Source organism: Triticum aestivum, chromosome 7A (assembly GCF_018294505.1).
Source record: "Triticum aestivum cultivar Chinese Spring chromosome 7A, IWGSC CS RefSeq v2.1, whole genome shotgun sequence".
In the NCBI taxonomy this organism is placed as follows: Eukaryota; Viridiplantae; Streptophyta; class Magnoliopsida; order Poales; family Poaceae; genus Triticum; species Triticum aestivum.
Window position 1 is genome coordinate 197,296,850 of NC_057812.1, and position 12,721 is coordinate 197,309,570.

A 12,721-nucleotide genomic window follows, 5' to 3' on the forward strand; every position below is an offset into this window, starting at 1 on the left:
AGAATTGTATCAAAGATAAACTGAAAAAATTATCACATGATTGCTGCACAAATAGTGGGAACCTACTGTACCCTTTGATGTATAATGTTGCAGATTTATTTTGTGTTCAGAGTAATTTCTTCAGAGTTGGCTAACCTAAGATCCAAATATGGACAATTAGTGGAAATGCCTATCTTGGCCCTCTTAGGCAAATTAATTGTGATAATATCTCAAGTTTTAGTAGAAAACAAGAAAAACACTGTTAACTGGTAGGTTTCAGTACTCTATTACTCTTACGATTTATTGGCGAGTAAATGTCATAAAAAAATAACTTGCCGGCGATTTCTAGATTTTAAACCCAGGAAACACAAGAGGTAATTCATTGACCGCCAGACAACTTAGCACCTATATGAATATCAGGCACAAAAACCGAGAAGTGTTCGCTAGCTACCCAGAACTTGCGGCCACATTTGAACAATTTGACCTTTTTTGCGGGGAAGAACAATTTGACCGTTGACATGATAAATTTAAAGACCCTAAAAAAACACCAAACATAACACCTCTATACAGCATATATGTGGTCCAAAGAGGATGGATCAAATGGGCCGTCCACATGAGTATGTCCGCGACGTCAAGCGGCGCTGCCATGAGCACGTGGGGCCATGATGGGCAGCGGCCAGACGTCTGAGTTGATGAGGCCTGCTGGCTCGACTATTACGGCTTATGTTCAGTTTGCATCTCAGGTTCAGTTAGAAAATGAGATGATTAGGGAGTAAAATAAATTGCCCCATGACGCATGGTTCAGTTACCACCTCGGTACCTCCGGCCAATTGTCCATCTTGTCCGCTCACTGCCCACGCTCCATTTTTTTTAAACGGAGGCAAAAGCTTTGCCTTATCCATTAAATAAGAGAGAATAGAATTAGTTATAAACAACTCGAGTACATGGCATGCGGATTACTTGTGCAATAACAAAGACCCTAATTTTTTAGCACCGGCGATGATCCAAAGGTTAGCCTCGATGGCGATGGAGGAAAACAGCACCGTCGGAGGGGCACACTTATGCCTGAAAACTCGTGCGTTTCGCTCATTCCAAATTGTCCATGAAACAAGCATGGTGAGGGATGCCTTGGCTTGTCTGTGCGGATAGCCGTCATCGCAAGTACTTGCCCACCAAGATTGGAATGGGTCGAACAAGGGTAAGTGGAACACGCTCCATTATTCATCACAATACAGCCTTCAAAGTTTGCACACACCACCAAGGAAATTGGAGACACTTATTTTTCCTTCCATCCCTTTATTCTACTATTGATCTTGTCAGTTGGCAGTTAGCACTTTTCCCTTGTGAAGTAGTCGAATGATCGATAAACCAGACTGCATATAGTACCTTGTAGCTGACACTGTAGTTTGCTTTATTTTATAGATTGGTCATTAGTGGCAAAAAATAGTGTACTAAATTCCACATCACTGAACACAAAATGAAAAAGGTGATCGATAACATAGAGGGGTTTGACCTGAAAGGGGTGACTTAAGGAACCACACCAGTACACAACTCATGCTTAAAATAACTCCAAGTCATCTCCCATATTTTAGCCTCACCACCATCATCCGAACCACACCACTACCTCGGCATGGCCTGGTTCTTTGGTAGAAAGAACATCCTTGTTCACCATTGGCTTCATTCTTCAAGGTGAGGATTTCTTTACAATTGATAGAAAAATCAATCATTGATGCAAAAAATTAGCACAAAAATACATCAATAAGTTTCGCATCCTGCAGTGTACCTATAGGGCTGCACGACCACAATTTTCCCTACCTCAATACATAATACTCACCTAGTCAATCTTTCTGTTCAGAAACAAATTACGTGTGAATATTATTAGATCAACAAACATGGGATTTAAGAAAACACTTTCAACTTCACATGGGTCAAGCAAGTATCGACTGTATCGTATTGTCGCCTTTCATTGTATTATGCTTTAGTTCCAAGAAATCAGATGCATCAAGTTGATGCCTTTCTTTGAAATAAGAAGAGAACTCAGATGCATCAGTTGCCTTCCTCTGCTCTTATTGTTGATGTACAATAAGAACACACAGAATGTAAAGCCCCATTTCAGAGACATGAAAGGACTAATAATACTGTAGTGGCATATCTCAAATAGCTATGCTACAGGTACATATGTACAGGACCTAAATAAAATAGAATGCTTTCAGATTTGAGTACACAACCAAATTAAAACAGTTCAATATCATTATCACAATACAGTTGGGGTTGGTGGCATCAACAATCATTATTATGTATTATTGAAGGCGATACTGTGTACAATTTTCCGTTCTAGAGTTATGAATATTTACAGTAATTCAATCCCACTATTCGATATCAATTTGTTTGCAACGCACGGGTGGGGGGGGGGGGGGGGGGAGGTAGTCCGACAGAAGATTTTCGCTACCTCAGGAAGAAAAATCTTAACTTCAAACAAAAATAGGTCTGATCCATTCTTGCCAACCAAAAGAGATATTAATCTACGGAATCAAGTAAACATAAGACATACTATTGCTTCACCTGTCACAATGACACCATTGCATCTTCATCTTCGACAGCAGTATCTACCTTGGTGATGGTCAACTTGTTCTTTGAATTCAGGTGGAGAAATTTCTTTTCAGTTCTCAATCGGTAGAGTGGAGTCTAATATATTGGTAGTTTTGCCTACTATTGCCTCTTCGGTGTTCTTCTTCAGGCAAGAGTGAAATGCCATATTGTCTGCCTTGTTGACGAAAACATGAAGGGCAGTGTCCAGGTCATTCTTGCCAACCAAAAGAGATATTAATCTACGGAATCAAGTAAACATAAGACATACTTTTTCTTCACCTGTCACAATGACACCATTGCATCTTCATCTTCGACGGCAGTATCTACCTTGGTGATGGTCAACTCGTTCTGCGAATTCAAGTGGAGAAATTTCTTTTCAGTTCTCAATCGGTAGAGTGGAGTCTAATATATTGGTAGTTTTACCTACTATTGCCTCTTCGGTGTTCTTCTGCAGGCAAGAGTGAAATGCCATATTGTCTGCCTTGTTGACGAAAACATGAATGGCAGTGTCCAGGTTGTCCAGTGGAAGAACCTGCATATTCTGTAAGAAAATATCAATATGGCAATATATTTTTATACTATAGTTATTATTATATTTTTCTATAGACTTTATAAAATATAGAAAAAGTTGACTTGGAACAAAGGTAAAACTTCAATTCACTTAATTTGTAATGGAGGAAGTACCAAGTTACTTTCCGGAACCAGAGCTTCGACAGTGTGTTGATTAAGCTCATTTGGGTAGAGTTCTCCGGAACCTCAAGCATTGTCTGCAGGATAGCAAGATGCATTTTTCAGATAAAGTGCCCAGCTCTGCTTTTGTACTTCAAAGAATTTTACTCTGAATATGTTACTTTTCCTTATCATTACAAAGTAATTGAAGTTCTTGTTTTGCTAACCGTGCATATTTTGGCGCCATTTTGCTGATCTTCAGAAAACAACAATGACTTGTGGATTGGCAACCTACAACGAAAAGGTTGTAAACAAATAAACTATCCAAGTAGTACTAACAAGTAACAAAGGGGATGATATCAGAAAGTTCCCACATAGTTCTTGAGGTACCTTCTCAACATACTTTTGACCAAACCGTTGGGGGTGTATTGTTAAGAACACAGAGTAGTCCACCTGTAGAATAAGATGAGGTCTTTCATTTGACAATTCTGGAATGAAAATTGGACACAACTATCAGAAGTGACCTGATTTCTTTACCTTTATCCTAACAAGTGAGAGTTTGGGCTCTGATCCACTGCCTGCTGTTGTGTCATTCTTCTCAATAAGATTGGCCACCTAAAGAAGCTCAGTCAGTAGCCAGTACAAGTAATTAGAGGGTACAAATTACAAACATCAGACAACTGAAACTCCAGGCCAACCAGCTCAGTCGACCAATATTTGGCCATGTTTCTGACAAAGAAATGGACAAAGTTTGTAGGATAGCTTATGGAGTACAACTAACTTAGAATCAGACACGAAGACATGCTTACCATGTTGGCGTATATGACACTGGAACCACTGATGCAACCATTGTCTAGATGCGTCTCTTTGGGTTCAAAACTGTGAATTTCAGAGATGTGCTTCTCTGAAAGCATAAAGATGTCATATCAGACTCAACACTTGGTTCAACAAATCACACAGTTTGGTGCAGTATTTATATTGCTTTCATGGGCAAATCCAAGTGAGAGTGGTACATTGGTCATCCATACATCAGATGGAAACGGGGAAAACAGAAGTGTGATTTTAGAGGTGAATACCTTAACCTCCCGCTCATGGATAAAATAGCCGCAGTCAGATGCGTGCTAGGCGGCAGCCTCCTGCTCGCAGGTCGTGGCTCTTCTTCCACCTCCCTCTGCGTTTGTTGATCTAGATGGAACAGGGAGTGCCGCACCCTCGTGCGACATATCTATTGACCCGACTCTCGCCTCTTCCTCGATCTCTTTGCTGCGTGGGCGGCAAGATGACGACGTGCAAGAGAGGAGTTGGGGAATAAAGAAACAAGGAGCGACAGAGGAGGCATGCGGCGCCCGAACTCAGCGCCGCCTCCCGGCCATGGCCACCGCCCCCTGCAAGCTTGCAGCGCCGGGGTCCGTGGCTTCGACGTCGGCGAACTCCTCGCCCCGGCCGACTCTCCATTTTCCCCTCCTTCATCTCCGTGTGCGCCTCCCGCCTCGCTGCTGCCGCCTGATGTGGCGCCCGAGCGCAGCGCTGCCTCGACGCCTCGCCGCTGCATCCCGGAAGCGCAGCGCCGCATCCCCGCCTCGCTGTCGCTGCCTGATGCGGAGCCCTCGCAGCCGCATCTCCCAAGCCCAGCGCCGTCTCCCGCGAGCCCACCTGGAGCTGTCGCCGCGGTGAAGGGCGCCGCCCCGCCGCGCTGGAAAGGAACGTCTGGATAAGATAGAAGAAAGACCGCGGGTCGATTTCTCACAAACATAGGGTTCTTTTTGTAAAAACGAAACGTTTTCTCATATCCACTTAAATAAGGACCGCAGGTTGGATTCTCGAAAACGGAATCGACTAATATCCAAGTATATATGAGAATAACATGCATATAAAGATAGTTTGATTGCACCGAAAAATATTACAAATCAAGAAAAGACAAACAAGCCTGCCTTTGCATATATTTAGAAGACAAACACGTCAATTTTTATGGCCATTCCCTTGTCCAGACCCGTACAACGTGAATTGCACATGCATTATTAAGTAGCATGCAAATTCATATAGGTAGGGTTTAACAGCAATGGGTCGGTGGATACCGACCGAAGAGTTTTATGACAGCCGGAAGACTATATATTTTACATGCCTTTTGCACATATTTGTTACCAACCCAGAGAGCATAATAAAATTGAAAAGAAGATAATGACTGCATCTGTGTTGTGCCGGAGCTTAATTTTTTCAGTCTCCAAAACATATTGCATCGCAAAATTCATGTCTATAAATAAATAGCCACAACATATGGCAAATACAGTAAACAAATCCATGGAGATGGAAAAGAAATTTTGATAAAAAAAAAGTACAGTGTGACTACCAATGCGTAGATATCAAGTCCAGTTTATCATCTCTTATTAACTTCATACTTGAGGCACTTGAGAATTTCTCGTACATCATATGGGATATTGTCTTCAGCTTCATTCGCATCATGCTCGAGCAAGTGTATCAAAATATTCTTTCTCAACTCATAACCATCCTACATGAGCAATGCATGATGTTAGGATGCAATTTTGCTTCAAACTTTTTATGAACGTGTGATATAGAACACTCACCGTGCAAATTGGACGAACAAATTTGTTACCATGCCAGAGCATATAATTGAAAACAAAATAACCAGATTCATTCCTGTAGATGAATACACTATCATTATCTTCGGAGGTTATGACAATAAATCTAAAACATGCATAGTGATTTTCAGAGTAACTGACCGGTCTAGGCTCATCGGAACATCAATTGGTGATTTACGTGGCCAGGCAAATGTATCAGACTTCCAACCCGGTTGTGCTAATTCGAGTGCATCATTCAGGTAGAATGCAACCCTCTGAAATTTTAACGCATATCTCTCTGGGGATAAGGGCGGAAATAGTGGGTCCAAAATAGTTACTTGACGTGAATGTTTGTCGATTGCGAACAAGATGTAGTGGCCGAGGAATGCATGAGGGAGCAATATCTGCAAGCAACACTCATTCAGAACAAACATTAATCACGACAACCATATAAAATAGACCAAACTTACCCAATTGCATGATGATATGTTGTCTATCTCAGTCGAGCTACGGAGCAACGATGCTAGCGCCTGAATATCTGGCTGTACCCGCGAATCTAAATCTCGTGCGGAAGCGAGGGCGGCCTCGATCACGGACGTCTAGGTAAAAAATGGTTAATAAACATGATGGTGACAATATTAATATAGTTTGTGATCTGGGATAACTTACACAAAATTGTAGATCCATAAAGCGCACTGGAGGATCTACTGGCAGTAAGGCCTTGTCACATGCAAGTATACGTATAGCCATGTTGAAACAATCAATGTCCAACGGCTGATCCCTGTGGAGTATACCTTGAATCCTTCTGAGACTTAATCCTATCAGATGGGGTTTAGAGCTTCGCACCCACTCCTTTCTGTAGGTAACAAACTGTTAATAATTGTAACATTCTAATAGTGTACATTGAAACTTTATACTTCTTAGACATGTTGCTTACTCCAGGGAATCAGCATCATTAATTAACATGATGTGGTTGCATAGTTCGTCAACTAAATCTTGCGGGTCCGCGGCGATGATAGGGTTCGGAAGGGGGCTTTTGTCTTTGGCTCCATCGGGTGAATCTTGCCGCTTACGCTTTCGATCCTCCAGAAACTCAACATCAGAATCAGATACATTTTCTTCATTGTCAGGCTGATAATATATTGGACTTCCTTTTAACATATTAAGTTCTGTTTCCAACAGTATGACAGCTAATTTTCGTCGAAATTCTTTCATGTCCTCCTGCATATAGTAATTAAAAATAATTGGTTAAAAAGCACCATTTGAGATGAAATATGCTATTAAGAAAAAAGAGATACCTGAATGAACTGATCAGACAAAATATCTCATGTCCAATACTCCATACAGTTTAACATAAAAAATCCACATGATGTGCTACAATATCGAAATATTCCTTTAGGCTTTCATGTCAATAGACTGTCATAGAAGTAGCAAACTTGTTGCATTTTAATTAATGAAAAGGATGAAGCTGGTAAAGCTGCAATCAAGGCTGTGGAATTATATGTTACTCTTGGTGGACGTGGTGTTTAATACTGTGAAGTACAGGGAAATGAGACTGAGAAAATTATTTCCTACTTTTTCCAGTTTTGTACCAGAGGAAGATGGAGTTGCATCTGGTTTCAGGCATGCTGAAATCAATGAGCGGAAACATAAAACACGATTTTTTGTTTGCAGAGAAAAGCATACAGACCATGTCCAAAGGTGAATACTTTTTCTTGTGCTCCCTGTCTTTTTTTAATATATTTGCCACTCTGTTCTTTATAGCATATTAGGCACTTCTCCTACTATTTTCAGCTTAAAATTCCAAGGAATAAACAAAATGGTTAATCATTATAGGAAAAAAAGATGTCCCAAGCTTTACCTCTGTGTCCAACACGACCAAGTTTAGTCTCTTCCTACCAAAGCCAATTCGTTCAATGTGGAATTTGTGGTATACTCTGAGACATAAACTCCATTTCGTGTGTGGATGCACATCCCTCAGAGTTGGAACGCGGCGGGCTTCAACTCTCTTGCGCATCATACTAAACACAAGCAAGAAATTTAAGCATGAGAGAAGAGAGGAAAGTAAAATTCAGTCAAGTTGAATTAATTTCGAAAGGCTTATGCGTCAAACTGATACTGCAAACTCCATACAGCAAGCATCATGCTGAAACCACAGTGACTACTTACAACAGCTAGCATTAAAACATTGTCCGCAAAAACCCATCAATGTTAGAATCAGTACAAGGGATGAACAGAAGATCACATTGACGTGCAGATGTATTCAGATTTCCTAGACTGTTTACTAATGGTTACTTTGCTCCTAAACTGACAGTACATCAAAACAGTTTACACATTCTGTGTTTTTGGCTTTCAAACACGATTACTGCTCGTGGTGTTATCAAATTACCAAAAAAGCTCGATCCATTGATTTATTTTTATTCTGAAGGGGGGCCAAGTGTGAAGTAATACCGACCTGTGATGTTCGGAGCAGAAGTCGACCACGGCCTGCGAATCCTAGATGTCGAGGCTCCTAGTCCGGCCGCGGCTACCTCGCCGCGTGGCAGGTAAGCCAGGAACCCGTGGGCCGCTCCGCCTCCACTGTTGCTGCGGCGCCGATGGAAGAACGAATGAGTAGGTAAGAGGGGAATGAGGGAGACGTTCGAGAGTTTGCACCTTTTGGGGAGGGGGGAGGAGGCAACTGCCATCAGCTCCACCATCGGCAACCCCCACGATCTTCAGTTGATGTGTCCTGGCGGCGCGGCGGTCCGGGCGGATGGAGCGTGGACGGCGCAGCGGTCCAGGCGCCTCGAGCGCGGACGGCGCGGCGGACCAGGCGGGACGGCGCGGCGGCGGTCGAGGCGGGTCGGCGCGCCGGCGATCGAGGCGGATGGCGCGGCGGCGGTCGAGGCGGGTCGACGCGGGCTTCCTGGCGGATGGAGCGCGGACGGCGCGGGCGCGGCGGACGGCGCGGCGCGGGGCGGGCGAAACTGCTGGGCGGGCAACATGGGGTTGTGGTTGGGCCGGGCCAAAACTGCTGGTTGCTAGCGACGTGGTCGGGGAACGATTTTAACTCAATGGCAATGATTGGCAATTAATTAAGTAATGGCATGATGGATAATTAAAGCGTAAAACGCGTTTAGTATCCTAAAGGGATGTAGACCATCAGATTACAGGTTTCGATGGATAGGATGATTTGATTCTCCGCCTTTTTTCTTTTATAGTGATAGTAGATAAAAGCCGTTTTAATTATGTCTATTAAGGAAAAAAACAAACATGGAGGGAGGGCTACTAAGGAAAAAAAACTAACGTGAAGGGGATTCATTATGTGGGAAGGGGATGTGGAGGTTAGACGAAGGAGGCGAGCGAAATGGGAACGTTGCTCGTTTTTTAAGTAGTATATATATATATATATATATATATATATATATATATATATATATATATATATATATATATATATATATATATATATATATAGGGAAAGATTAGGTAAGGATATAAATATATAGAGATAGAGATAGAGATTGCCACCTTGATACCCGTTGGCTTTATATATAAATTCAGCTATGCCTCTTTTTTCTTAAAAAAAAGCATACATACACTAAATAAAACACGGACGGCAGCGGAATCATTTTATTCCTTTGATGTGCTGTGAGGTAGCTGCGGGATCAGAGTCTATTTGGTGGTCCCTTGATTAATTTACTTCCTTTCACACCTCGACAATTTTAAAAGTCCACGGGTAAGGTGTCAAAAAGGTCCTTATATTTGGGTACCGTACATGTCAAACTTCACACTTACCGTTCCTTCTTCCTTAGCAATGGCCAGCACCAAACACGTCTTGCTCTTCCCGTTCCCGGCCCAAGGCCACCTCGGGGCGTTCATGTCCCTCGCCGAACTCCTCCACCGCGCCATCCCGTCCGCCGCCGTAACTCTGGTCTCCCCCCCTCGAAACGTCGCTGCCCTCTCCGCCACGGCGCCGCCATGGCTTGCGTTCCACTCGCTCCCCTTCAACCCAGCCGACCACGGCCTGCCGACCCACGCCGAGTCCGCCGACGCCCTCCCCGTCGGGTTCCCCTTGGTCACCCTCTTCGAAGCTTTCGAGGCTCTGCAGCCCGCCTTCGACGGCTACGTGGCCAGCATGGCCAAGGACGACTCCGTCGTCTCCATCGTCTCCGACCTGTTCGTCGCGTGGGCCGCCAGCGTCGCGCGGAGGAACGGGTGCTCCCACGCCTTCTTCGCCTCGTGTGGCGCGTTCGGCACGGCCATCCTGCGCTCACTGTGGGAGAACGTGCCGCTCTCGGTCACCCCCACCGGGCACGTACCCGTGCCCGGGTTCCCCGGCAAGATCTTCCACAAGACGCAGGTATCCGAGGTCATGCTCCGTGCGGACGGCGAGGACCGGGCGTCGGCTTTCTGTCACCGGCAGATAGCTCACAGCCACGCGACGGACGGGGTGCTCATCAACACCGTGGAGGAGTTCGAGCCAACGGGGCTGGGCTTGCTACGGAGCAGCCTGCGCGTCCCGGTTTGGCCCATCGGGCCTCTCATCCGCGTCGCCGGCGCAAGACCGGCCGCCTCCGCCGACAAAGTGCACGACGGCATGGTAAGCTGGCTGGACACGCAGCCGCCGGCCTCGGTGCTCTACGTGTCGTTCGGGTCCCAGAACTCCATCCGGCAGGCGCAGATGGCGGTGCTGGCAATGGCGCTGGAGCACGCCGGACGGCCGTTCATCTGGGCTATCCGGCCGCCTGTGGGGCTCGCCGTCGCGGCGAGCGAGTGGCTGCCGGAAGGATTCGAGAAGAGAGCGCGCGACGAGAACAGAGGGCTCGTCATCCGTGGATGGGCTCCGCAGGTGACTATCCTCGCCCATCGCTCCACGGGCGCGTTCCTCTCGCACTGCGGGTGGAACTCGGTGCTGGAGAGCCTTGTGCACGGCGTGCCGCTCCTCGGATGGCCGCTCGCCGCCGACCAGTTCTACAACGTGGAGATGTTGGAGAAGGAGTGCGGCGTGTGCGTGGAGGTGGCGAGGGGAAGCACGGAGGACGCGGCGCCGCCTGAGATTGACAGGGTGGCGGAGCTGGTCGAGACGGTGATGGGGCAGACGTCCAAGGCGGCGGAGATGCGGAGACGGATGAAGTGCATCGGCGAGTTGATGAGAGGCGCAGCTACAGACGACGTTGGGTCATCGAAGAAGGCGCTCGAGAGCTTCCTGGGAGCAACGAGGATGCATTGAAGATGGCATGGGTGGGGAACATGGGCTCGCTCACATGACAAAGGGCAATGTTAGACTTACGTCCAATCATTCTACACCTACTTCCGGTCAATTACGTAAACTTCCTCCCCTTATTTCTAATCAAAACTCGCCAACTGGCCAATCCTCCATAAATCATACAGTAGTACTGTAGTAATCGTCAACTGGTGCCGAAAATGCCTGTTGGGACAGGAGGACACACTAGGATGGAAACGAAACCGCACCTACCCCTCTTGATAAATGAAGTTTTTTAAATTGTGTCCAGTTGTTGGGTCGTCGCGTCGTTCAGTGGACGTACAAACTATTCATCGTGTGTGCAGTAGTTTCGAAGGAGAAATGGACTTTTCCTGTGGGAGAAATGAAGTTTTTAGCTGCGAGCAAAGTATTACTCCGGCTGTTCCATAATATAAAAATGTTTTTCAAACTATGTTAGCTTAAAAAATGTTCTCATATTATGGGACGGAAGGAGTAGAGTGCAACAAATATATTGGGCTGGATGATTTCTTGTTATTTTTAATTATGCCAAGTACGCAATTGAATGAAAGAATTATTATGCTTTGTCGTTCTTCATAGAGCTTCCCGGGTTGTTTGTTGCCGAAAAGATTTTTTATGCCTGCCATTTTTAATCGTGCCAAGTTGTCAAGTTATTACCGCTTCTCGAGTTGTTTACACATAATTGCCGGAAAATATTTGTCACACTTGACATTTTGAATTGTACCGAGTGGCCACATTATTTCATACTGCTTCCCGGGTCGTTTACACTCAATTGCCGGAAAGATTTATCACGCTTGTCATATTTTAATTGTGCCAAGATTTATCATGCTTGTCATATTTAAATTGTGCCAAGTTGTTATTTTTACCGCTTCCCGAGGTATTTAGAAATAATTGCTGGAAAATATTTGCCATGCTTGCTATTTTTAAGGACGCCGATAAGTGCCACACGTGTGGGCGTTAGCGAGTCCGCCCACACATTTTGTGTGGTGTATAAGAGGAACAGCCCACACATCTATGCGTGGGCAAAACAACTAGCGCCCACACGCCTTTTTTTCCTTCCGATCCCTCTCACACGCGTGTGCGTGGGCAAAGTTGATAACGCCCACACGTCCGTATGTCAGCCCTCGTACCTTCTGGTCCCGCACGCCACGCGTGACGGTCACCACGCGCCCGCAGTTGTCATGGTCCAGACCCTCGTTCATGTTCGTTTAACTGCAGTTGCCATGTCGCTGAACTACAGTTGCCATGTCGGACAACTGCAGTTGTCATGGTTGTTCAACTGCAGTTGCCATGTATGGTCTGATCTAATGTAGTTGCCATGATTTCATAACTTTAGGAGTTGCCACATACTAACACTAGACAGTTAAGAGAGTTGACATGTGCTCACAAGCATGCTAGGGCAGTTTCCATGTAAAAAAGAAGAGTTGACATCTGCTTACGTGCACGTTAGGGCAGTTGCCATGTACATGCACGTTAAGGCAGTTGCCATGTACCATGCAGAAACATATGGCAACTCGGTAAAAGAGAGTTGTCATCTACTTACGTGCACACTAGGCAGTTGTCGTGTATCCTGCAAAACACATGGCAAACTCGGGTAAAAAAAGAGAGTTGCCACCTGCTTATAAAACACACTAAGGGCAGTTGCCATGTGCACTGCAAAACACATGGCAACTAGCAGCTT

The 12,721-nt window shown here is 45.3% G+C and overlaps 1 protein-coding gene and 1 long non-coding RNA gene across 13 annotated transcripts; one reads left to right on the forward strand and one right to left on the reverse strand.

Moving 5' to 3' along the window:
* Nucleotides 1-898: 898 nt before the first annotated feature.
* On the reverse strand, nucleotides 899-4,987 carry LOC123150904 (uncharacterized). Of its 12 annotated transcripts, XR_006475410.1 has the most exons (10): nucleotides 4,314-4,987; nucleotides 4,047-4,141; nucleotides 3,775-3,852; nucleotides 3,628-3,690; nucleotides 3,465-3,528; nucleotides 3,253-3,335; nucleotides 2,996-3,109; nucleotides 2,837-2,916; nucleotides 2,542-2,743; nucleotides 899-1,678 (listed from the first exon to the last, which is right to left on the reverse strand). It is a non-coding gene; the product is annotated as an uncharacterized lncRNA (long non-coding RNA). The 12 variants fall into 12 exon arrangements; XR_006475404.1 differs by having other exon boundaries at nucleotides 900-1,678; nucleotides 2,542-2,916; XR_006475403.1 differs by lacking the exon at nucleotides 899-1,678 and having other exon boundaries at nucleotides 2,251-2,739; nucleotides 2,848-2,916.
* Nucleotides 4,988-9,594: 4,607 nt separating this feature from the next.
* Nucleotides 9,595-11,618, forward strand: LOC123152153 (UDP-glycosyltransferase 92A1-like). The gene has a single exon (XM_044571773.1). It carries the CDS (start codon nucleotides 9,613-9,615, stop codon nucleotides 11,026-11,028), a length of 1,416 nt encoding a protein of 471 aa, XP_044427708.1. The 5' UTR covers nucleotides 9,595-9,612; the 3' UTR covers nucleotides 11,029-11,618.
* The last annotated feature ends 1,103 nt before the right edge of the window (nucleotides 11,619-12,721 follow it).